The sequence below is a fragment of the Scyliorhinus canicula genome, chromosome 13 (assembly GCF_902713615.1).
Source record: "Scyliorhinus canicula chromosome 13, sScyCan1.1, whole genome shotgun sequence".
In the NCBI taxonomy this organism is placed as follows: domain Eukaryota; kingdom Metazoa; phylum Chordata; class Chondrichthyes; order Carcharhiniformes; family Scyliorhinidae; genus Scyliorhinus; species Scyliorhinus canicula.
The window spans coordinates 105,589,311-105,616,460 of NC_052158.1; the positions used below are offsets into that span (position 1 = coordinate 105,589,311).

General features: G+C 45.0%; 1 protein-coding gene across 14 annotated transcripts in view; it reads left to right on the forward strand.

Moving 5' to 3' along the window:
• nlgn1 (neuroligin 1) overlaps positions 1 to 18,560 on the forward strand; it is a 729,467-nt gene extending 710,907 nt beyond the window's left edge. For all 14 annotated transcript variants that reach the window (XM_038815189.1, XM_038815188.1, XM_038815190.1 and 11 more), the window contains 2 exons: positions 606 to 1,395; positions 14,052 to 18,560. In XM_038815189.1, coding sequence (XP_038671117.1) covers positions 606 to 1,395; positions 14,052 to 14,877 — 1,616 coding nt within the window. In that variant the 3' untranslated portion in view covers positions 14,878 to 18,560. The remainder of the gene's footprint in view (positions 1 to 605; positions 1,396 to 14,051) is intronic.
• Positions 18,561 to 27,150: the final 8,590 nt, after the last annotated feature.

Sequence of the window (27,150 nt, forward strand, 5' to 3'; positions counted from 1 at the left end):
GCATGTTAATGTCTTTAGTGCCGGCACTTGATCAGAACTGTTATAACAGAAATTTGACATATCTTTAAATAAATTACTAGTTATAAATGGGAGCTGCATTTTCTGGTGAAACAAGAAGTTGAACAAATCATACGTAATGATTTTGAATTTGATTCTTGTACGTTAAATTAGAGTATATATTTGAATAGTGTTGAATCAAGGTATGTGTAACATTACCATTGAAATGTTGGTACATTTGCCAGTTCTAATGTCAGCTACAGAGCTGATAAGAGTTCATCAAATATAAATTAGTGCATTAAATGATCCAAAAAGTAGACGAAAAATAAAGAGGAGGGAATTGCAAACTATATATAGATAATCTAAAGGAAAGTTAGTTTTCTCGATGGGCCTAAGTTTTAGCTACTTTCTCGGACTATTTCCAGTTAATTTAGATGCTGAAGAGTTCGGAACCCCTTTTTAAGAGTTTTACTGAGAATTATTTATGCATAACATTAATTTTGAACCACTTTGATGACCAAGTGCCACCACTAGTTCTCATAAATTTCTAACAATTACATATAAGCTTTGATCACTGTCTTAGTACCCTTTATGATATCTGTCCACAGGACTTTTTCAGAGAGCAATAGCACAAAGTGGCACCGCTTTGTCCAGCTGGGCAGTCAGCTATCAGCCAGCAAAGTTCGCAAGGCAGTTGGCCACTAAGGTTGGCTGCAACATGATAGATACCATTGACTTGATAGAATGCTTACGTACTAAACAGTACAAAGAACTTGTTGAACAAGACATACAGCCTGCAAGATACCATATTGCCTTTGGACCAGTCATTGATGGAGATGTTATACCTGATGACCCTCAAATTCTCATGGAACAGGGTGAATTCCTTAACTATGACATCATGCTGGGAGTGAATCAAGGTGAGGGATATAAATTTGTCGAAAGCATAGTGGACAATGAGGATGGAGTTTCAGCCAGCGATTTCGACTTTGCTGTGTCTAATTTTGTGGATAACCTATACGGTTATCCTGAAGGCAAGGATGTCCTAAGGGAGACCATCAAATTCATGTACACAGATTGGGCAGATCGACATAATCCAGAAACAAGGAGGAAAACGTTGTTGGCTTTGTTTACTGACCATCAATGGGTGGCGCCAGCAGTAGCTACAGCTGACCTTCACTCAGGCTTTGGTTCGCCTACTTTCTTCTATGCCTTTTATCATCACTGCCAGAGTGACATGATGCCAGCTTGGGCTGATGCTTCTCATGGAGATGAAATCCCTTATGTGTTTGGGGTCCCAATGATAGGTGCTACTGAACTATTCCCATGTAATTTCTCCAAAAATGATGTCATGCTGAGCGCCGTTGTGATGACGTACTGGACTAACTTTGCGAAAACAGGGTAAGTAAAGGTAGGGGCGGAAATGATAATTCAAGTCTACAAACAAAATTGCTCACTCACAAATGTTGCTACTATACTTGAAGTATTCCTAATCTGGTCTATTGTCAGCTTGCAATCCCTTGCCTCATTGCCATTTTTTTAAAGCTGGAGACCAATGCAGTCATGGTTTGATTTCATTTGGATTAAGCTAAATATTTCTGATCTCATTTGCTGGCTGCGGCTGAAATGATCTACTTAACTAAAATAACCCGCTAATAGTAAGTTCAAGCAAGAACATAAATATTTCAAAAAAAACTTATTTTCTCGCAAATTGAAGTTCCCATCACAGATGTTGAATACACTCTCAGCAATTCCAGAAGAATTTTGCAATATAACATGATAAACAATAACTTTATTAGATTTGATCAAGATGTACAGCAAATTGAAATTGTATTTGGCAGATTGTAGCATAAGAAGAACATTAATTAGTTAAATTAAATAATAATTAAAGCAAATATTTTATGTGAATCTATCAAAATACAACGAAGTTGAAAGGGGAATTTTTATCAGACCCAGTTTATTATTTCTTGTGATTATTATTTATTCTAAATCATAGAAAAATACAATCCAGAAGGAGGCAATTTAGCCCAGTGTCCTTGAGCCAGTTCTTTGATCGGACTATCAAAATAGCCTGACTCCTCTGCTCTTTCCTCATAGCCCTGTACTTTTCCCCGTCAAGTATACATTTAATTTTCTTTCAGATGTTATTATTGAACCTGCTCCTACCATGGTTTCAGGTATTGAATTCCAAATCACAACAATTTGCTGTGTAAACAAAAAGTGTTTCCACATGTTCCCTCTGGATCTTTTGCCAATCACCTTAAATCTGTGTCCTCTCGTTACTTATCCTTCTGCCAGTGGAAATATTTTTAAACGTATTTACTCTGTCAAAAGTATTCATGATTTTAGAACACTTTTATGAAATCTCCTTTTACCATATCTGCCCCAAGCAGAATAGTCCCAACACCACCAGTCTTTCCAAGGCCTTTATATCCTTCCTAAAATGTGGTAGCAAAACTGAACACAGTATTCGAGTTAAAATCTAACCAGTGATTTCTGAAGGTTTATTCTAATTTCCTAGCTTTTGTACAGCTCTATTAATTAATTAATTTTAACTAATGGTCATGCTACTTTTAAAGATTTGTGTGCATACACGCCGAGGACCTAATGTATTCATTTTAAAATTCAATAATTTAGTTCATATTGCTTCTATTCATCCTTCCTCCTGGAATGTATGGCTTAACATTTCTATTTATTAAATTTCACCTGCCACATTACCTACTTTATGAGACTATCTATGTCCACCTGAAGGTATCCACCTTGTTGTTTATGACATTTTATTGTCTCAAAATGTTCCCCAGCACTCACATTAGGCTTTGACCTGCAATTGCAGGATATACGTATTTTCAGTTTTTGAATCGGGATGTAACATTTGCAACCCTCTCACATGAGCTGCCAGTCCTCTGGCATCACAGCATACCTAAGATTGTTGGAAAAGCCGCACCAATTTCCATGCTGATCAGAGAATCCTTACAGTGCATCAGGAGGCCGTTTGGCCCATCGAGTTCTGCACCGAGCGTCTGAGAGTGCACCCTCCCTGGCCTACTCCCTAGCCCTATCGCCAGAACCCCACCTAGCCTGCACATAGAACATAGAACATTACAGCGCAGTACGGGCCCTTCGGCCCTCGATGTTGCGCTGACCCGTGAAACCATCTGAAGCCTATCTGACCTACACTATTCCATTTTCATCCATATGTCTTTCCAGTGACCACTTAAATGCCCTTAAATTTGGCGAGTCTACTACTGTTGCAGGCAGGGCATTCCACACCCCTACTACTCTCTGAGTAAAGAAACTGCCTCTGACATCTGTCCTATATCTACCACCCCTCAATTTAAAGCTATGTCCCCTCGTGTTGGTCATCACCATCCGAGGAAAAAGACTCTCACTGTCCACCCTATCTAACCTTCTGACTATCTTATATGGCTCTATTAAGTCACCTCTCAGCCTTCTCCTCTCTAATGAAAACAACCTCAAGTCCCTGAGCCTTTCCTCGTAAGACCTTCCCTCCATACCAGGCAACATCCTAGTAAATCTCCTCTGAACCCTTTCCAAAGCTTCCACATCCTTCCTATAATGTGGTGACCAGAACTGCACGCAGTACTCCAGGTGCGGCCGCACCAGAGTTTTGTACAGCTGCAGCATGACCTCGTGGCTCTGAAACTCAATCCCCCTACTGATAAAGGCTAGCACACCATGTGCCTTCTTAACAGCCCTATTTACCTGGGTGGCAACTTTCAGGGATTTATGTACCTGGATGCCGAGATCTCTCTGTTCATCTACACTACCAAGAATCTTGCCATTAGCCCAGTACTCTGCATTCCTGTTACTCCTTCCAAAGTGAACCACCTCACACTTTTCTGCATTAAACTCCATCTGCCACCTCTCAGCCCAGCACTGCAGCTTATCTATGTCCCTCTGTATCCTATAACATCCTTCAGCACTATCCACAACTCCACCGACCTTCGTGTCATCTGTAAATTTACTAACCCATCCTTCTACACCCTCTTCCAGGTCATTTATAAAAATGACAAACAGCAGTGGCCCTAAAACAGATCCTTGCGGTATACCACTAGTAACTGAACTCCAGGATGAACATTTGCCATCAACCACCACCCTCTGTCTTCTTTCAGCTAGCCAATTACTGATCCAAACCGCTAAATCACTTTCAATCCCATACTTGTGTATTTTCTGCAATAGCCTACCATGGGGAACCTTATCAAACGCCTTACTAAAATCCATATACACCACATCAACCGCTTTACCCTCATCCACCTGTTTGGTCACCTTCTCAAAAAACTCAATAAGGTTTGTGAGGCATGACCTACCCTTCACAAAACCGTGTCGAGTATCGCTAATCAACTTGTTCTTTTCAAGATGATTATAAACCCTATCTCTTATAACCTTTTCCAACATTTTACCCACAACCGAAGTAAGGCTCACAGGTCTATAATTACGAGGGTTGTCTCTACTCCCCTTCTTGAACAAGGGGACAACATTTGCTATCCTCCAGTCTTCCGGCACTATTCCTTTCGACAAAGACGACATAAAGATCAAGGACAAAGTCTCTGCAATCTCCTCCCTGGCTTCCCAGAGAATCCTAGGATAAATCCCATCTGGCCCAGGGGACTTATCTATTTTTACACTTTCCAAAATTGCTAACACCTCCTCCTTGTGAACCTCAACCCCATCTAGCCTGGTCGACTGTACCTGAGTATTCTCCTCGACAACATTGTCTTTCTCCAGTGTAAACACTGACGAAAAATATCCATTTAACGCTTCCCCTATCTCCTCTGATTCCACACACAACTTTCCACTACTATCCTTGATTGGCCCTAATCTTACTCTAGTCATTCTTTTGTTCCTGATATACCTATAGAAAGCCTTAGGGTTTGCCTTGATCCTATCCGCCAATGACTTTTCGTGTCCTCTCCTCGCTCTTCTTAACTCTCCCTTTAGGTCCTTCCTGGTTAACTTGTAACTCTCAAGTACCCTAACTGAGCCTTCATGTCTCATCCTAACATAAGCCTTCTTCTTCCTCTTGACAAGTGCTTCAACTTGCTTAGTAAACCACGGTTCCCTTGCTCGACAACTTCCTCCCTGCCTGACAGGTACATACTTATCAAGGACATGCAGTAGCTGTTCCTTGAAAAAGCTCCACATTTCGATTGTACCCATCCCCTGCAGTTTCCTTCCCCATCCTATACATCCTAAATCTTGCCGAATCATCATAATTGCCTTTCCCCCAGCTACAATTCTTGCCTTGCGGTATATATCTATCCCTGCCCATCGCTAAAGTAAACATAACCGAGTTGTGATCACTATCACCAAAGTGCTCACCTACATCTAAATCTAACACCTGGCCGGGTTCATCACCCAGTACCAAATCCAATGTGGCCTCGCCCCTTGTTGGCCTGTCTACATACTGTGTCAGAAAACCCTCCTGCACACACTGTACAAAAACTGACCCATCTATAGTACTCGAACTATTGTATTTCCAGTCAATATTTGGAAAGTTAAAGTCCCCCATAACAACTACCCTGTTACTCTCGCTCCTGTCGAGAATCATCTTTGCTATCCTTTCCTCTACATCTCTGGAACAATTCGGAGGTCTATAGACAACTCCCAACAGGGTGACCTCTCCTCTCCTGTTCCTAACCTCGGCCCATACTACCTCAGTAGATGAGTCCTCAAATGTCCTTTCTGCCGCCATAATACTTTCCTTGATTAACAATGCTACACCCCCCCCTCTTTTACCATCTTCTCTGTTCTTACAGAAACATCTAAATCCTGGAACCTGCAACAGCCATTCCTGTCCCTGCTCTACCCATGTCTCCGAAATCGCCACAACATCGAGATCCCAGGTACCAACCCATGCTGCAAGCTCATCTACCTTATTCCGGATGCTCCTGGCGTTGAAGTAGACACACTTCAAACCAGCGTCTTGCTTGCCGGTTCCCTCTTTCGAACTTTTAACCCTATCCCTGACCTCACTACTCTCAACATCCTGTACACTGGGACTACAATTTAGGTTCCCATCCCCCTGCTGAATTAGTTTAAACCCCCCCGAAGAGCACTAGCAAATCTTCCCCCCAGGATATTGGTACCCCTCTGGTTCAGGTGAAGACCATCCTGTTTGTAGAGGTCCCACCTACCCCAGAATGAGCCCCAATTATCCAGGAAACCAAAACCCTCCCTCCTGCACCATCCCTGTAGCCACATGTTCAACTCCTCTCTCTCCTTATTTCTCACTTCGCTAGCACGTGGCACGGGTAACAACCCAGAGATAACAACTCTGTTTGTTCTAGCTCTCAGCTTCCACCCTAGCTCCCTGAATTTCTGTCTCAAATCCCCATCTCTCTTCCTACCTATGTCGTTGGTACCTATGTGGACCACGACTTGAGGCTGCTCCCCCTTAAGGATCCCAAAAACACGATCAGAGACATCACGAACCTTGGCACCTGGGAGGCAACACACCAACCGTGAGTCTCTTTCGTTCCCACAGAACCTCCTGTCTGTTCCTCTAACTATGGAGTCCCCAATGACAACTGCTCTGTTCCTCTTCTCCCTTCACTTCTGAGCAACAGGGACAAGACTGTGCCAGAGACCTGTGCCAGAGACACAATCACAGAAACACAAAATGCTACAGTGCAGAAGAGGCCCTTCGGCCAATCGAGTCTGCACCGACACATAAAAGGCCCTGATCTGCCCACATAACCCCACTTGCCAGCACTTGGCCCATAGCCTTGAATCTTATAATGTACCAAGTACTCATCCAGTTACTTTTTAAAAATATTTTTATTCTCCTTTTTCACATTTTCATCATAACATTAACAACAAATAATTAACAATAACAACAAATACAACGACAATCCCCTAGCCCACAATTCCTTCATCCCACCCACCCTCAAACAGCTCCCAACATTTTCAATACAAGACACCAATGAATAAGAATCATTATTCATTTATACGTTCCAATGCCGCCTCCTAATTGTCATGTCATCCAATGTCATCCAATTCATGAAAACGTATGATGAACAAGGCCCATGAGTTGGAGAACACGTCCATCCTCCCCCTCAACTTCACTTTCTCGAGTGTTCGGAACTCCAGCAGATCCCCCCCACCACGCCGAGGCACAGGGCTGAGAAGCCGCCTCCACCCCAACAGAATCCGCTTTCGGGCAATCAGCAAGGTGAAGGCTAAGACATCTGCCTCCGCATCTGCTTCCAACTCCGGCTGAACTGACACATGGTTTCATGGGACCTGATTCGAGTCTCACATGCACCACCCTTGAGATTACCCGAAAGACCTCCCTCCAATACCCCTCCAGTTTTGGGCAGGACCAAAACATATGGGGCAAAATTCTCCCCTACCCGGCGGGGCGGGGGGTCCCGGCGTAGAGGAGTGGCGCCAACCACTCCGGCGTCGGGCCTCCCTAAAGGGCGGAATTCTCCGCACCTTTAGGGGCTAGGCCCATGCCGGAGTGGCTCCCGCTCCGCCGACTGGCGCCAACAGCCTTTGGCGCTATGCCGATCGGCGTCGGGGCTGGCCGAAAGGCCTTCACCGGTCGGCGTGAGTCCGCGCATACACCGGAGCGTCAACAGCTGCTGACGTCACCACCAGCGCATACATGGTGGAGGGGGTCTCTTCCGCCTCCGCCATGGTGGAGGCCGTGGCGGCGGCGGAAGAAAGAGTGCCCCCACGGCACTGGCCCGCCCACCGATCAGTGGGCCTCGATCGCGGGCCAGGCCACCGCGGGGGCACCCCCCGGGGTCAGATTGCCCCGCGCCCCCCCCCCCAGTTCCCTGGGGGTCCGCTCGTGCCGCCAATCCCGCCTGCAGAGTTGGGTTAAGCCACATCAGTGGGAGAGGCCTGACAGCGGCGGGATCCGGCCCATCGCGGGAGGCACGCCGATTGGCGGGGCGTGATTCCCACTCCCGCCGATTCCCGGGTGGTGGAGAATTCCGGCCATGGCGGGTGCGGGACTTACGCCGGCCCCGGGCGATTCTCCGACCCTGTGGGGGGTCGGAGAATTCCGCTAATGAACGTGGTTTGACTCCCCCCTCCCCCCCCACAGCATTTACAAACATCCTCCACCCCATCAAAAAGTGAGCTCATCCTCCCCCTTGTGATGTGTGCGCTATCAGGTACTTTTTAAAGGATATGAAGCATTCCGCCTCTCCGATCCTCTCAGGCCGTGCATTCCAGACTGCCACCACTCTGTGGAAAAATGGTTTTCCTCAAATCCCCCCTGAACCTACCATCCCTCACTTTGAACTTCTGTCCCTCACAATTGACCCTTCAAATAAGGAGAACAGCTGTTCGATGTATCCATCCTGTTCATGCGCCTCATAATCTTGGACACTTCAATCAGGTCACCCCCTCAGTCTTCTCTGCTCCAGAGGAAACAACCCAAGTCTATCCATCCTCTCTTTATAGCTTAAATGTTCCACCTAGGCAACGTTGAGTGAATCTCCTCTGTACCCACTCCAGTGCAATTTCATCCTTCCTCTAATGTGGCAGCCAGAATTGCACGCAGTACTCCAGCTGTGGCCTCACAAAGTTCTGTACAGCTCCATCATGACTTCTCTACTTTTGTAATCTATGCCCCGATTGATAAAAGTGAGTGTCCCACGTGTCTTTTTCATCATCCTATTAACCTACCCTTCTGCCTTTAGAGATTCATGGACAAACACACCAAGGTATCTTTGTTCTTTGGAGCTTCCCAATGGCACACCTTTCATAATATACTTCCTTGTTAAATTGCTCCTTCCAATGTGTATCACCTCACACTTTTCAGGATTGAATTCCATCGACCACTTATCCACCCATTTGACCTTCCCGTTTATATCTTCCTGTAGCCCCGGGCACTCAACCTCACTGTTAATCACTCAGCCTATCTTTGTGTCGTCCGCAAACTTACTGATCCTACCCACCACACAGTCATATATGTAATTTATATAAATGACAAACAATAGGGGACCCTGCACAGATCCTTTTGGTATGCCATTGGTCACTGGCTTCCAGATACTAAGGCAGCTGTCTAGCATCGCCCTTTTGTCTTCGACTGCGATGCCAATTATGAATCCACCTTATCAAATCTCCCTGTATCCCACATGCACTTGCCATCTTAATAAGTCTCCCATGTGGGACCTTGTCAAAGGCTTTGCTGAAATCTATGTAAACTACATCAACTATACTACCCTCATCTATACACTTGGTTACATGCTCAAAAAATTCAGTCAAATATGTTAGGCATGAAACGAAAGGGAAAATGCTGGAAAATCTCAGCAAGTCTGGCAGCATCTGTAGGGAGAGAAAAGAGCTAACGTTTCGAGTCCGATGACTCTTTGTCAAAGCTAACAGACAGAGAAAGTGGGAAATATTTATACTGTGGAGTGAGAATGAAAGATGACTTAGGCATGACATCCCTCTGACAAAGCTATGCTGACTATCTCTGATCAAACTTTTCCTTTCCAAGTGGAGATAGATTCTCTCCTTCAGAATCTTCTCCAGTAGTTCCCCAACCACTGATGTGTGAGACTCACTGGTCTGTAGATACTTGGCTTGTCTCTACAACCTTTCTTAAATAGTGGGACCACATTAACTATTCTCCAGTCCTCTGGCACTCCCCATTCGCCAGAGAGGAATTAACAATTTGGGTCAGAGCCTCGGCAATCTCCTCCCTCATCTCATACAGCAGCCTGGACACAATTCATCCGGACCTGGAGATTTGCCCATTTTTAAGCCCGCCAATACCTCCAATACCTTGTCACTTCCGATGACAATTTGCTCAAGAATCTCACCATCTCTTTCCCCGAGATTCAAAACGACCTCCTCGTTCTCTTGGGTGAAGATAGATGTGAAATATTCGTTCGACACCCTAGCACTGTTCTCTGGCTCCACACACAAATTCCCCTTTTGTTCCTTAATGGGCCCTCTCGTTTCCCTGGTTATCCTCTTCTCATTGATATACTTATAGAATATCTTGGGATTTTTCCTACTTTTTCCAGCCAGAAATTTTTCCTATTCCCTCTTTGCTCTCCTAATTGACTTCTTAAATTCCATCCTGCACTTTCTGTACTCCACTACTACCTCTGCAGACTTGCTCCCCTTATAGTTCTTAAGCGCTTCTCTTTTCCTTCTCATTGTATCTCAAATGTCTCTGGTCATCCATGGTTCTCTGGATTTGTTACACCTTCATATTACCCTTGAGGGAACATATTGGGCCTGTACCCTCCCCATGTCATCTTTGAACACATACCACTGTAGGTTTCCCCACAAGTTACTCTTTCAGTCTACCTTGGTCAGATCCTACTTTATTTTGTTAAAATCTACTCTCACCTAATCCAAAACTTTTTTTTTTTTTTTTTGCAACTTGTCTATTTCTTTGTGACAAATTTAAATTGCACCATGTTGTGGTCGCTATCACTAAAATGCTCCCCACCAACACATCAACCACCTGCCCAGCTTCATTCCCCAGAATTAGTTCCAGCACTGCACCATCCCTTGTTGGCTCCTCCACATATTGAACTAAAGGGTTCTCCTGTATACATTTTAAGAACTGTACTCAATCTAAGCTTCCATGTTGGATATCGCAATTAATTTTTGGATAGTTGAAACCACGTAATATAATTAGCCTCTTATTATTTTTACCCCTCTCCGTGAATTGAGCACATATTTGCTCCTCAATTTCCTGCTGACTATCTGGGAGTCTATAATAAATACCTAGCAACATAGCTGCCCTTTTTTTATTCCTGATCTCTACCCACAAAGTTTCATTTGATGCCCCTTTCAAGATATAATCTCTCCTTACCGCAGCAACTTCCTCCTTATCTAACAATACAATGCCTCCTCCTAAGAGGCAATTTTTTAGCATCGAAAATCCACCTAACCTGCATATATTTGGACCATCTGGAATACCTGAAAGAAAACCTTTAGAGACATGGGGAGAAAGTGCAAATTCCACACAGACAGTCGTCCAAGGCCAGAATTGAACCCAGGTCCCTTGCGCTCTGAGTCACAAGTGTTTACCATTGTGCCAGCGTGCTGCCCCTGTCCTGAGTCACATAGGATGCATCACATCAGGACCAGGCGGCTTTTTAGTTTGAGGACGTTTTAACCTTTTTAAATGCATTCTGTATTTTTATTTTGTCAAATATCATAGAACATAGAACAGTACAGCACAGAACAGGCCCTTCGGCCCTCAATGTTGTGCCGAGCCATGATCACCCTACTCAAACCCACGTATCCACCCTATACCCGTAACCCAACAACCCCCCCTTAACCTTACTTTTATTAGGACACTACGGGCAATTTAGCATGGCCAATCCACCTAACCCGCACATCTTTGGAGGAAACCCACGCACACAGGGGGAGGACGTGCAGACTCCACACAGACAGTGACCCAGCCAGGAATCGAACCTGGGACCCTGGAGCTGTGAAGCATTTATGCTAACCACCATGCTACCCTGCTGCCCCAATCATTACTGCTTCTTCCCTTACTGCCACATTTACTGACTCCACTGGATGATCTCATTTCTGGTCCCTAATCAGCTTCCTTTGACTACTCATTTCCTATTTATTGATTACAAAAGACATATATTTGTTTCTATATTCTCTTTCTATTCCTGTTTCTAGATCTTTGTATTTTCCACATTCAGTTTTGTTCCCTCTTGAACCTTGTAATTTCATAAGTCTCCTTTATCTGTCTCATTTTAAACTTTAGTCATCTGGGGAGCTCTATCTGTGGATACCCTTCCTTTCCCCTGTAATCTGTACCCAAACCATCTGCTCTTTGAAGCCTCCCCCCCACCCCCATTTGTTCAATTATTGTTTTGCCTACCAATTTTTGATTCACACCTACTCTGGATCCTTGTTTTTAATACATTAAAGTTAGTCCTCTATGCATTTTATGCTTGTTTGTGCCTGGTCTTTTATCATAATATTCTAAACCCAATGATTTTCTGATCATTAGTCCCAAAATACTCTCACTGTAACATGCTTCACTTCATTCTCCAGAAAAACTTTGCTCCCCAGAACAACATCCAATACTGCTTCCTCTTCATTGGGCTGGAAACACATATTGCAGGAATTCCTCCCCTTCTTTGCTCTTTGAACTATTACTATTGCAACCAATGTTTAGAACTCTCTCTATCCTGGGGTGGCACGGTGGTGCAGTGGTTAGCACTGCTGCCTCACAGCGCCGAGGACCTGGGTCATTGTCCGTATGGAGTTTACACATTCTCCCCATATCTGCGTGGGTCTCACCTCCACAACCAAAGATGTGTAGTGTAGGTGGATTGGCCACGCTAAATTACCCCTTAATTGAAAAAAAAATTGGGTAATGCACTGCAACCAACTCATGAAGGCCCACTGTCATTTGACACTCACGTGAGCATTGCTTTGCAGTGGGCTGGACTTCTGCCTGCCCTTGGGAGGAAGTCCAGCCTGTGAGAGCTGTCTGCCAATTTGATTAGCCGACAGATTCTCCAACCTGTCCAGGCACAACGCTTCAGTGGCCAGAATAGGTACTGTAGCGTTCTGCCTGGAACTGTCCGGGACCCTTTCAAAGGCAGGTCTTAGGGGTCTTGGGAGCAGGAGGGTAGGGTATGCCCTGGGTGGTCAGGAAGGAGGCCATCCTGGTGTCACGGGGTAGGCTGGGGGAGGGGGGAGCGTCAAAGCTCCAAGGACCCGGAGGGGAGTAGGGCCCCAAGTCTGAAGAGGCCTTCAGATTGAGGCACCACATCCCCTTCCTGCCTGAGATGGAGAAAAGTTCATTTCTGTTTACCACTCATCAGCCTAGAAATTGAGGCTGTGTGGGAAAAGGCCTTTAAATGACACTTAAGAGCCTTAACAATTGGAAGGACATGTTTTGGGCCCAAGGCCCTGCCTGCATTTCTGGGTCAATGGGGGTGGGGTCCTGGGGGAGTCCCATCCATGCAATTTATGCTACCCACGGCCTCAGAACCCGCCTTGAAGGGAATGTAAAATTTTGCCCTTAATTAGTATAATTGCAGTTCCCATTATCACTACTCCGCATTTCTTGCACCTTTTTATATGTTGTGTGCAAATTTTCTCCTCTACCTCCTTTTCATTATTTGGTGGCCTACAATATGCATAGGCATGTCTATGCACAGGGCGGAATGTTCTGGCCCTTCCCCTCGTGGAATCTTGCAGTCCCGCCGAAGGCAGTCCCCTATAGCAGATTCCCCGGCGGTACAGCCAACAAGCAATGCAAGTGGCCATTGAATCCAGTAGGACCAAAGGATCCAACTGCTGGCCTATAGCAAGCCGCCTGGGCTGACAGAAAACAGGTGATGGGATAGTGGTGGTGGTGGGGGAGGTGCGATCTAAGCCATAGTGTCATATCTCCTCTATTGTTTCTTAATTCCAACCAAATAGATCTGTCCTTGGCCCCTTATCATCCTTCTCCAGTGCTATAATGTTATCTTTGATCAACACCTGACACTGCCCCCCCCCCCCCCCCCCCCCCCCCCATCCTTCTTTTTAATCCTTCTGTATTTTTCATGAATTCCTTGTGGCAAGGAAAATTCTCAATCCTTCCCTATTACAGTCAGACCTCTATTTTTCACCAAATCGGATTCTCATGAGGCCAGTTGTACCTGCCACTAATCAAGATTATTTACCATGTTCTGTAGGTTTATATACACAAACTCCAACCCTATCTTAGACTGTCCGCAATCTGATCCCTTCTAAAGACATATAAAAAGTGGAATTCTACTTTTAAGTATTGAACCAAGTTCACATATGTGGATTGAATAAAAGTAAGCCACATAATTTCCAAAAAAGACAAGATTTGTGTCATTCACCTGAAGATAATGAGGGTTTGTATTGCACATTAAAATTCATTTTAGTTTTACTATATATGGCACAAGAATAATTGCTTTAAAACCTAAGCAGCGTTTATTGCCAAGTCCATACAGAAATGTTTAGTTATTAAACATGCAATGGAATGCCGAGCGAAAATAATAATTAATTTTTTTTAATGGTGTGATTTCTTCATAATCCATAAATTCCAAATTTATCCCCCACAGTGACCCAAATCAGCCTGTTCCTCAGGATACTAAATTTATCCACACCAAGCCGAACCGTTTCGAAGAGGTTGCCTGGTCAAGATATTCTCAGAAAGATCAGCTCTATCTTCACATTGGACTGAAACCACGTGTTAAAGAGCATTATAGAGCTAATAAAGTCAACTTATGGTTGGAGTTGGTTCCTCACTTACACAGTCTGAATGACATTTCTCAGTATACTTCTACAACAACAAAGGTCCCTTCTGAAATTACGCATAGACCATCAAAGAAGTGGTCTGTTACCACCAAACGTCCTGTGACATCAGTCTTTCCTACTGTCAAGCAGGATGACCAGAAGCATTCAGCAGGTCCTTTCTTGGTTGATCAAAGAGACTACTCAACAGAGCTAAGTGTTACTATTGCTGTTGGAGCCTCCTTACTGTTTTTGAACATTCTTGCCTTTGCAGCATTGTATTATAAGAAGGATAAGAGAAGGCATGATGTGCATCGAAGATGCAGCCCTCAACGCAATACCGCCAATGACCTGACCCATGCACAAGAAGAAGAGATTATGTCCCTACAGATGAAGCACACTGATCTTGATCATGATTGTGATTCTTTCCATCCACATGAGGTTGTTCTGCGGACAGCCTCTCCTCCGGATTATACGTTAGCAATGAGGCGATCTCCAGATGACATACCTTTAATGACCCCCAACACCATTACAATGATTCCAAATACCATACCTGGAATGCAGCCTCTCCATACATTCAACACATTTACTGGAGGACAAAACAACACCCTTCCACATCCTCACCCTCATTCACATTCAACAACCAGGGTATAGCCAGGCAAAGATTTTAAGAAAACAAGAAATCAAAGAGGTGTGAGATTGCTAGTGAAGATCATATTTAAATTGGTGTTCATGGTGCATGACCATTACTAAATAACAAGAGAAATCAATCTGTTGGTAAGCATATCCAATACTGGTGGGTGGAATATTCCTGAGAGACATATAAGTTTGGATCCATCAGATCAATTTAAAAAGAAATTCCATAGATGGCAATCTTTCACAATTCTGTTGGAAACGGAAAAGTATTTTTCTCTGAAGATTTGGAACTCTATGTTCTACTTTGGTGCCAAAAGCAATGTTGTACCATTAGGCATGTGTGACATAAATGAAGAAGGATTAACAAACAAACTTTGAAGACTACACAAATGCACAAGGAGCAGATTCATAAGATGACACAAATTCTGTTTATTTTATTTTTGGAACAGTGCCATTGTACAAATTTACATATGAAATGTACATGAAGTACATGATATTAAGTTCTGGGTAGAGTATTCATGCACAAGGATATGACTGCTCTCTATCAGTAAGACAGAAGAATAAACCAGTTACTGCCATGAACAGCTTTTTGCAAAGTGCTATAACACAATTTTGGCAAACATGGGAACAGGACATTTTTAGCACGATACGCATGATTATTTATCTGCTTGGCGACTGTGCTGCTCAATAAGCTGTGATAAGAATATACTTTGCAAACCCACTCAAATTCTTATTAAAAAAATACTTCCTTCATCGAATGGCACAAACTGAGGAAGAGTTTGTTGCAAATCCAATACAATAAGTTCTTAGTAGTTTCAATGAAAAAGATCAAAGAAAGTAGTTTTGTATAAATGTGTGCTAGAATAATTGTGAAGTGGACACTCGCGTTCATAAATTCTAGAAAAGGGAACTTTCAGTGTTGTAATTTTTCTTCATCAAATCCCTTCCTTTTCTAGCTTTATTTGGTGCCAATTTATCAAACAGACCATGCAGTAAGGGAAGTCTTAATTTCTGTAATTTATCTATAGATATTCTTGAAGTGGTTGATGGGAATATGCTTGCCCTATAAGTTTGTGCAGAGGCTAATGTAGAACCAGACCCTATGCCAATATAAATGGAAGTTTCAATAAAGGTTGATTCAGAATAAGTTTTATTAATGGACAATTTGATAGGATTTTATAAGGCTGCATATGCAGTCAGAGGGACATTTGTCTTTCTGATAATTCAGAACTATGAAGGGGAGGTCAGTCATCTTGTACCAATATTGACATTGCAATAATGGCAATAATGGAAAAATGGCAGAAAATTATTATTGTTAATCATTTGTGTTTCAATTACTTATATGAATTGAAAGGTTACAACTTGCTCAATATAATGTTACCATGTAGCATTGATTGGATGTAACACCACTGCCACTTTTTAAGAGTTTGTTAATGTTGCCAGAAGTACTTTTGCCAAATTATTTTTATTTTTTGTGGTATGAATAGCTTACAACATTTGTTTGATTTGTTGTGCATGCCTTAAAAATCTTTTGTTTAACTAAAAGCATGTTTCAGCAAAATTTATCTTTTGCCCCTTTTCAAATATTAATTGCTAGCATCTTTGTCTTTCAGTCATTTAAGGACTTCTTCTGAACGTCTGCTCCACACTTACAATCAGAATGTAATGGGCTCTATGTGGTTCACCATGAATCATATAAATGTCAGATACACCAATTAAATTAAATAATTTAGTGCTGCATACATATTTTCATTGAAAATATTTTCTCATAACTGTAAGAATCAAAACTGATTTAGAATTGCTTTTCTGACAAAAGTTTTTCATGATTAGTCTGAAAAAATAAGCAATTGGCAGAAACTCTACCAAACACCCTTGGAATTTGTGAGACAATTTGTAAAGGGAAGGGATAACACTCGCTAATTAGATTCAATGTTAAAAATTAAAAGAAAGTTTTTGAGTTTTATGGTTTCTCTGGTTCTTAACACAGTTAATTAACTCATATAAAAGGTTGTGATATGAAAAGCAATTGTTTAATTGTTATCATCCATTGTCAAAAAAAAAGGTGACCTTGGACATTTTTTTGCAGAAGTTTCCTTTTGCTAACAACATGCTTTGGTAATCTGAAATTTATTTAAAATTAGGAGGCAGTAATTTCTGTCCTCTGTAGTATTGTTTAGTTGATATATATATTATATATATAATATATATAAATAACAAAATATAGTGTGCTTCTGTAAATTGATTACCTTGGAACTGATGTAATTTTTTAGCATACACTTTCATTGTGTTTCACATCAAAAAGCTGGAATACAAAAGCTACTTGAGAGCTGGCATCATGGAAACTCTAATTACCCTATTGCAAATAACATTTTAAAAATATTTTGTTCAAAAAAGGCTTTCTCTGAGGTACCTTGAGAAGAAACAAACTGTGTGAAAAAACTAAATATTTTGTAAATATTAGAAGATGAGCCCTCTGCTCTGACAGCCATCAGTGATGTTATCCGTAAAATGTATGTAGAACGTTTAAAGATGTTCATAGTTGAGGGCATGCAGTATAGCACCAGCTGAAATCCCCTTTACTTTCAGTTTGAACGTGCTATTTATGAAATCATGCAATGACAAAAGCTCTTGCAAGAAGGTTTAGTCTGAATGAATGCTGACACCTTTTGAAACTTTTCCCAGCAATATTATGATTTCATCATTTATGTTGATCTGGAAAATGTTTTATGCGTTTAAATTACAATGTGCTATCGTAAATTCAGACTGAACCTATGGCATATTGCAGCTTTAATTGTTGTAAGAAGACGGTACTGAGGTTTGTTGTGTGTATTTCACATAGATATTATGACACAACTAGGAAAATTAAAATAATAAGACCGTTAAAAGTACCCTGACACTTTATTGTCGCTTGTAAATTGTTTCTCCTGTGCTGTTTGTTTGAGGCAATTTGGCTTTTTCATTTTTCAGTGATAAGTTGTGTTTGAATATTGCCATTAAGTGGCATTAGATAATTTGACTGAGTGGTTCTTCTTGTGGAACACTTGCCAAAAATATTTGATTATTAACGTGCACAAAAATCATTTGTTCAGGATCTTTTCACAGCCAGAGTTCACAGTATAATGCGCAGCCTTTACGTATTTGGCATAACACATCCAATGATTTTGTCATTTGTAGTTATTAAACATTTACCTGCCATTTGGGAATCATTTCATTTTATTTGTAAAGGCTTGATAGCCTCAAGTGACTATATGAACTGTGTTTAAACAACCATGACTTTCAAGATTTTTTTTTAATATCATTAATAAATATGGTCATATTTTTTAACTTGTCCAGGTTGTTCCTCATTCTTCATTCGTCACTTGCCACTTTGTGACTGGAGTCCCTGCTTTACCACGCTAAAATCTTTACCAGGAACGCTTTTACATTAAAATGTCTTAATGTTCTACCTGGAACATAATATATTTGTCCAACCTTCTTTCTGCCTCTCACAAGGATAGTGACTTATGTTGAAGTATTGTTCAACAGATTCTCACAACCTTTAGGTATTTTGCCAAAGTGGGAGCCTTTCATATGTAGGACCAGACACAGCACGTTTCAGCGGGTGTGTAACATTGGGATACGTTGCAATTGAGTCTACTCCAGGTTGTCAATCCCACATATACGCACACACATTTTCCAGGAGTCACTGGAAAGCTATCCAGCAAAAGAACCATAGTTAATTTTGCAACATTCCAACTACCAGCCCAGCTTAGACCATGGATCGAAACTACACACCTCCTAGTCTGAATGATTGACCAGTATTCCATTATAGCAGCCCAAGATTTAACAGATGGTTGTTATCTTCAGAGTTGTTATTTTACAGGAATTGTACAGTGTGGGCAGTGAACCCTGCTCACCTACATCACAGCTGGATTTGAATTCTTCCCAAACTGGCATGATGAAATTCTCTCTCTCTCTCTCTCCCACATGTTAACTGTAAATTCTATGAAACCTATGAAATGTGGAATTAGTTTAGGCAGTTTCAACTTTATTTGCTTTTGGGCATTCACCTTTGGACTGACTGCCAGTATTACTCAGAGAATCTATAGAGGATCGATGTTGGAGAAATGGGAAAAAACACACACAGGAACGTTCTTCGGAGTGGGGTTAAAATGCACCCTTGGAACAATGTAACAGAAATTCTATTCAATATCTAACTTTCAACCTTGATGGGGGCATAAGAATTGTCAGATTCGTCATCCGTTCTAAACCTCGACTGATTTTCCTTTACGTTGAAGTTGATTGAAGTTCGGCCCATTGTATTTCTGATCTGGAATCTTTAGTGACACTGGATCCAAACAACAGATAGGAAATGCAAAAAATCTCAATCCCAGAATCAACATGACTCTTTAAGAGCACATTAAAATCTAAAACGTTTTTACAAAAAAAAGTTATTGTGTAGCCAGTGGTCCTACATGTTGATGTCTTTGCTGATGCTGCCAAACCTGATGATCAGTGCAGTTTAAAACTCTGTACCGTATTATACTGTCAGTTTACAGTGTTTATATCTGTATATAGTTTTATTATTGTACAAATAAAATTTCTAAAAATAATAATTTTAAGCTCCCCTCTTTGATCCAGTTCCGGACCATAAAGAATTCTTGTTAGTTATTGGGTGCGATCTATCCGGATGGGAGCAGAGTCTCGTAGCGATCGCGTTTAGCCGAGTGTTTCCTGTTGCTTGCAGTGCCGAGAAACGGCATGTTATTGAATGCCCATTCAGGTCGATACGCCCCAGGGCAGCACGGTGGCGCAGTGGTTAGCATTGCTGCCTCACGGCGACGTGGTCCCAGGTTCGATCCCGGCTCTGGGTCACTGTCCGTGTGGAGTTTGCACATTCTCCTCATGTTTGCGTGGATTTCGCCCCCACAACCCAAAGATGTGCAGGGTAGATGGATTGGCCTCGATAAATTGCCCCTTAATTGGAAAATACGAATGGATACTCTAAATTTAAAAAAAAAATACGCCCCGACGAGGCCACACTTCGTCCCATTTTTTGCACTGAGGAGTTCCGAAAACGGCATCCCGATCTCTCCACCCCCCTCCCCCGATGCGACCCCCAAAGTCCCAACCAGCCTATAAGGTGGGCCCCAGGCCCCACCGCACAGAGCACCCCCAGGCCCAATCCACAGCGTGGCAAAAATGACAGTGTGTCACCTTGGCACTGGCAGTGCTCCTGTCTCACCTGAGATCTCCAAGGCGAGGGGGGGTTAGATCTAACTGTCTCACTCCAGTATGCAGATTTGCAAAAATGTCATCCTGCCCACAATGGGGGGATTCACATTGCGATGTTTCACAAGATCACATTAGATCTCGCGAGGCGTGGCGAGTCGGGCCGATCCTGGAAGAGGAATCTCCCAGCATCTACCAGCCGCGCTGCGCTGCATTTCAGGCACAACGTGGCCAGTAGATCACACCCGTTAACGATAAGCCTTCATGGCAAACTTTTACATTCTGGTTACCTTATTAAAACAGGATGCTTACTTGTGCTGATGGAAGGACATTCCGTCTTAATTCCTCATTACAGTAGGGGTGAATTCCCTTGATGCAACGCAACGATAATTCTTTATTCATGAAATGTTTAACATATACAAACATTCCAAGGTGCTTCTGACGTGTAAAGAAAACATGGATTCTGAGACAACAAAGAAAAGATGAGGAGGGGTGGCCAAAATCAGAAGTGGATTTAAAATGGATCTAAAGGAAAGAGAGGTAAGTAGAAAAACAGAGTGGCTGAGGCATAGAATCCCAGATCACGGAGTCTGAGTAGTTGAAAACAGCTGCTAGTCAGAAGAATCGAAAATTCTGAGGAAGGCCAATAGTATTGCAGTAGATTACAGAGATGGCGGGTTTGATTCTTCCAAAATGTTTCTAAGCACGGATAGCGAGCAGAAACAGCCTCAAGCTTCCCGCTCTCGGCCCAGCGAGACAATCACTGCAATACACCATTAATTGTTCCACTTAAAGAGGCCCCACAGGCTTCACACCCCAAATGAAGGCTCACCAGCCAATTCGCCGGGATCACACTTGACAGCCTCCCACTAACAGGGTGGAGCAGCATATAAACTTCTCTTGCGCAACCAACCCCATTCAGCACCATTCAGTAGGAAGTCTGTTATATGGCGCTGTGATGACCTGCTCCACAATTCGGGATGCAGACCTGGGGAGGCTCCGACAAGCGGTCGAGGCCAGGAGGGATGTCCTGTTCCCCCGGGGATCCTGGAGGGTAAGCTACAGGGCAGCCATTGCTGACTGGGAGGAAGTGTCAGTGGCTGTCAGCTTGGGAAACGTCAGTTGGAGGACTGGCGCCCAAAGACTGACCTACATCGGGTTGCCTGGGTGAGTTGGCACCAGACCACTTCCCCACGAAACGGCACCTGGCACCACCCCCGCCAAACACCGTACCGTGCCCTGGCCCACACATGCCACCCACACTGTCCCTCCCCAAACCCCTCTCCGAAATGTTCTTTCCCCCCCCACTTCAAGCACCCTCCCCAACCACACCCCCAGAACCTTCCCCGCCCTGAACCACACGTGCGGCTAATGATGACTTCTGTGTCTCAGCAGCAGAAGTTGTCCCACACCGTTGGGAGAGGGCCAGACTGCCGGCGGGGTGCTGGACATCAGAATCCTTACCATCTTTGAGGAACGGGCCCAGGAGGACATGGGGATGGCCGAAGACAGAGTGGTCACGAAAGCAGAGGTCAGCCGCACTGCAGCGGTGGGGATCGACCAAGCCTCCCCCAGATGGACTGTCACACGTGAGTTGTTATTGCCATACTGAATGACCCATCCCTCCCACTGACCACATGTCCATTGTACCGCAGGACCTCCAGCCAATGGTGTAGGTCCGTCCGGGGTTGTTAACCCAACTCCCCCCGCCCAATTTCCCAGGAGAACACCTCGGAGGAGAGGACGATGCCACCGTACATGTATCACAGCTGTTATTCTCACCCTCCACCAACACAGTAGAGCACCTCAGTAGGCAAAGTTAGTGGTCAGGCTTCTGGGGCATATTCTGGTGAACACCTCACAGTTGCTGATGTACATCAGGTGGAGGTAGGAACGCGCAGGCGAGACAGCAGTAGGAGGTCTGTTGGATTGAAGGACCCAGCTGAGTCCCAGTCAAATGCTGAGCCTCTGGAATAGGTTTACACTACAGCAGGTCCATAACCGTTTGGAGGAGTCCCAGAGGCTACAAGCGCAGGCGATGGCGCCGGCAATGTGTAGCATTGAGGCCAACACTATGAGGCTGCCAACCGCAGTGGGGAGCCTGGTTCACAACGTTCAGCAGCATGAGTGGAGGTGCCCAAAGCATAATATAGTTGGTTACGGCCATGGTTGAGACCTTTGGTATACTGCCGACTCGCAGGGGTCCTGACCCACTACCAGGCAGACCTGAAGTTCTGCGGGACATGTCCCAGTCTCAGATGGGAATGGCTGAGGCACTGCGGAGCTTTTCCCTGTCACAGGAGGGCGTTGCTGAGACATTGCAGAGCATGTCCCAATCATAGAATAATGAAATTTACAGTGCAGAAAGATATAATTTACAGTACTGAAGGAGGCCATTCGGCCCATCAAGTCTGCACCGGCCCTTGGAAAGAGCACTGTACCCAAGCCCACACATCCAACCCGTCCCCATAACTCAGCAACCCCACCCAACCTTTTTGGACACTGAGGGAAATTTAGAATGGCCAATCTACCTTATCTGCACATCTTTGGACTGTGGGAGGAAACCAGAGCACCTGGAGGAAACCCACGCAGACACGGTGAGAACGTGCAAACTCCGCACAAACAGTGACCCAAGCTGGGATTCGAACCTGGACCCTGGATATGTGACACAATAGTGCTAACCACTGTGCTACCGTGTCACTCACTGAGGAGCTTTGTCGAGGGTGTCGACAACATGGTACAGGCATTGGCGAGCCACAAGGGCTGGGAGACCCAGATGACGCAGGGGCAGCTGGGGCTCAATGCAGCTGCCCTGCTGTCATGAGGTGAATCCCAGGGCTCTATGGACATCGACCGGGGGGAGGGGGCGCTAGGCCCCAACCCGGACCCATCCCAGGGAGTGGCAATGGTGGCCACCAGCTACCCCGCAATCCACCCCTTTGATGATGCCGCGTCACGCAGTGAGCACCCCGGACAGCTCTGCATTTGCCACCAAGTGCGCCAGGGCCCTCGGGCCCCCAGAGCCCACAAAAGAAGCCTGCCGGGGCATCAAAGGGCACGGGACATGGTAAGCAGCTGGCTGCCTGAACCTGGAGATGTGCATCCTGGGGGACCACTGAGAGGCAGCGGCAGAGCAAGGAAAGCCAAGCACATTGAGGATCACTGAGAGGCCACTGGGGGAGGACAAGAGGTGTACGTAGGGGGTAAGGGGGAGATAGTGCTTTGGGAAGGAGGGGATGGAGGGTGAGGGAGTGGGGGTTGGTGGGGAGAGTGGAGTGGCATTGGGAGAATGGGGCAGTGGTGTACACTTGTAGGATAAATTAAAAATCCTTCACCACAACCAGTACGGCGTTTCTGTCACATCTTTCCGCAATGTGGGTTGACTTCCAAACCCTTGCCCCATCGCCCCCGGCATGGGGGTCCTGCCTAACCTCCCGCCCCCTCCTCCCAGCCCCTCCCGGCACACCCCATGCAGGTGATGGGTGTGAGCGAGTACTCAGCAGACAGACAGGGGTCAGAGATTGAGAAGCACCATCGCTCAGCTCTCAGCTGGTTATCATCACCCCCTACACCCTGCTCTTGACAGTGACCCACTGACAGTGCTGATACAGTTGCAGTGATGTAACACAGACACTGGGAGTGTGGGAAATGGGGGTTAGGGTACCGTTGGCAGACCAGGCTACGTTGTAAGTGAATCAGGCGAGTATGGGGACCTCCCGATCCCTCCGGGTTTGCCAGATCCTCACCGCTACTGCCTGTCCGGTAGCCTCCAGCTGGTCTTCCAGTTCCTCCCCGGGATCGTCCTCCATCACATACTGGTCCAGCTCCTCCTCCTCGTCCTCATCATCCTCAGAGGTGACCACATGTTCCTCGTCTTTGACCTCCAGCACGTCACCCCGCTGCTATGCCAGGTTGTGGATGACACAGCAGACCACCACGAAGTGGGCAATTCTCCGTGCAGAGCACCACCGGAGTGGTTGTGGGATCGGAACTGCATATTTGAGCCGTCTGATGCACCACTCACTATCAGGTCTCCGCATCGGTCTCTAGCCTCCATACGGTCGTCATTAGCCTCGTCCTAAGCAGATATCCCTTATCCCCCAAGAGCCAGCCAGCCAGCCTGGGGTAGTCCTCGAAGAGGCCAAGGATGTTTGACTGCCCCAGGATGTCGCAGTCGTTCACATACGTGCATGATCCAGAGGTGGTGGTCGCACATGAGCTGGATATTCAGGGAGTGGAACCCCTTTCTGTTTACGTAGGGCAATCCTAGATGGCCGATGAGCACAAGGCGACATAAGTGCTGTCCATCAGCCTCTCGATCTGGAGCATCCTGGCGATGGCAGAGAATCCTACTGCCTGGCAACATATTGGGCTTGGTCTGTGTCAAAGTTTATATAATTTTCTGCCTGGGCAAACAGGGCATCCGTGACCTTTCGGATGCACCCATGGACTGTAGCCTGAGTGAAGTTGCACAGGTCCCCTCTCAAGCCCTGGAATGATCCCGAGGCGTAGAGGTTCAGGGCTGCGGTGACCGTAACGGCCACGGAGATCAAGTGTCCTCATCCACATGGTGACAAGTCTATGAGGACATGGCACAAGTGCTGCACCCTCTGCTTGTTGAGGTGGAGTATCCTACAACACGCGCTGTCTGTCATTTGCTCATAAAACCATTAACACTTGTACACCCTGGGCTGTCGCGGGCCTCCCCCTTTGAGTCTCACCCTAGCCTGATCGGCGGCCAAATTCTCAGAGTGTAGGACAATGTCCTGCATATGGGCCGCCACCTCGAGCTTCTGTCGACATTGTTGCTGCTGCTACAGTACCTGGCGCCTAGCCGCCCGCTCTGCCAGCAGCATCACTGTTCCGCGGGGTCCAAAATATTGTCCATACCATTCAATATTAATAAGAAACTGGGAGACGGTGTTGGACTGACAAACAGATATCTTCCACCTCAGGGCCTCCATTCCCCCCTTTATTCCCCTCTCCCTCACAAACTGTACGCCCTTCCCTTGCATACCTGGCCAGAGTGGGGGCTCCCACTCACCGGACCCAACACCCTGTCCCCCTCTCCCCACACATAACGTTACCTGAACAGCAGCTGGTCCCCTCTCCGTTGCACTCATCTATCCTCCAGGGGCCGTGGACATGTCCCCAGGGCTGGGTCTTATCCCCTGGGTGTTCGGATATTGGCTGCTCCGTCTGTGATGTTGCCTCCCGCAGTGTTCATGCTCGGTGTCCAGTCGCCACTGACTGATTGGGATGCTAGGCAATAAGTTCCATATGCTAAATGTCATGCCCATCCACGGGAATTCCATTGGGATGTGTGAAGTGCTCACGTAACTATGATTGCCAATTCCCAATTGGCAATAGTCTTCAGCCGCATGGCCAGAGACTTCCAGGGGCAGTGTGGGTTATGGGTGGCCATTGGGGCAGAAGGGTAGGGACCAGAATGGGTACACACGATCCAGGGGTTGGCATGGCAAAGCCCCCCCCCCGCACACCACCTCCTTCCCCTCCCCCAGTGGAGCACCTCCTTCCCCCCCCCCATAGCAGACCACCCCAGCCAAGGGTGAATACCCCCCTCTAGTTTCCCCACCCTCTCCTGAGCACAGAGGCAGTAAGCCCAGCGCCCCAGGTGTTGTACAGAGATGGAGAGATTTAAATGTAACACAAAGATGTTGCGATCTTGAGCTAACATAAGTCAGCAAGGACATGGGTAGTGGGTTCTACAATCTACAAGATGCACTATGGCAACTTGTCAAGGCTTTTTCCACAGCATCTTCCAAACCCATGACCCGTACCACCTAGAAGGACAAGGGTAGCAGATGGATGGGAACACTACAACCTGTAAGTTCCCCTCCGACCACACACCATTCTGACTTGGAACTGTATCTGTTTTTTCATTGACCACGATCTTCCAATATCTAGATCATTGGAGTCTAGGCGTATAACCAAGATGCACATCAGGATTCTGCAGAGGTCTGTTCTTGAAAATACAGAAAAATGTGTCATTTGAAACATGGAAGTCTGGCAATATCTGGTTTGAGAGGATACAGGGAAAGATCCCACAAAAGTTTAAGAGCAGCTTCAAAGAGCAGGGTTGTAAAAATGCAGATTCTTGCTCACAAGCAGGTTTTAGCAAACACACAGGTTTCATGTGGTAAGCTAAAACAATGGCTCACACCTTCATGGAATGTAACTATCTCAGGAAGCATCTGAAAAAGCATGGATGAGAGTTTCAATTGCATTAAGTGACGAATGTTTAAAACAGGCAAGTCTTTCAAGTCATAACCAAGTTAAATTTTAGCATACAGCTAAAAGCAAAGTTTCACACCTTAATTGAAATAAACTCTCTTAGTAAACAGCTGGAAAGGATGGAAGATGCTCAGTCGAATTTGGTGTCAATTTTAAAGTGTAAAATTCTACGAACATCAAGTCAATTAAAAGAAAATTGGAGACGACCTGTCTACGAGAAACATCATTTAAGTCAAAATCAAAGGCAAAGTTATGAGCTGGGGACAATTGGAAAATTAAACGATTCGAAATCACAGAAATAAAAGTTAACTATTGAAACCAAAGCATTTTTTAATCAGATCTGAGAGGAGACGATATGCCCAAAATGAATAATTAGTTGTAGTAAGATGTTTACATCAAAGATACTTTTAAACTATCAAAGTGAAACAAGCCCATTTACAATAAAGTCGTTAAAAGTTAATAACTCTCAGAAAGAGAATATAAACCCAGGGAGCAGAGGACAGGACAAAGGAAAACAGCAACAGGAGAGAAGGGGAGGAGAACTCAGAGAGAGCGAGAGAGAGAGAGGGCTCGGTCATGGGAAAGACAAGGCAAGCAGCCGAGTTTAAACAGTTATACATCTAAGGAAGACTAGAATTTAAACAAAAGCCAGAGCCAGCTCTCACAGCTGCATGGGAAAGACAGGACACAGCAACCGAGTTCACCAGAGAATACAACTCAAGAAGACTAGATTTTAAGAAGATCGATTGTCAAGGTGGGACTGAAGGTCTGTACAACCAACCAGCAGCAGCCAGAAGCAAGATCTTTTTTCCTTTCTGTAAAGAA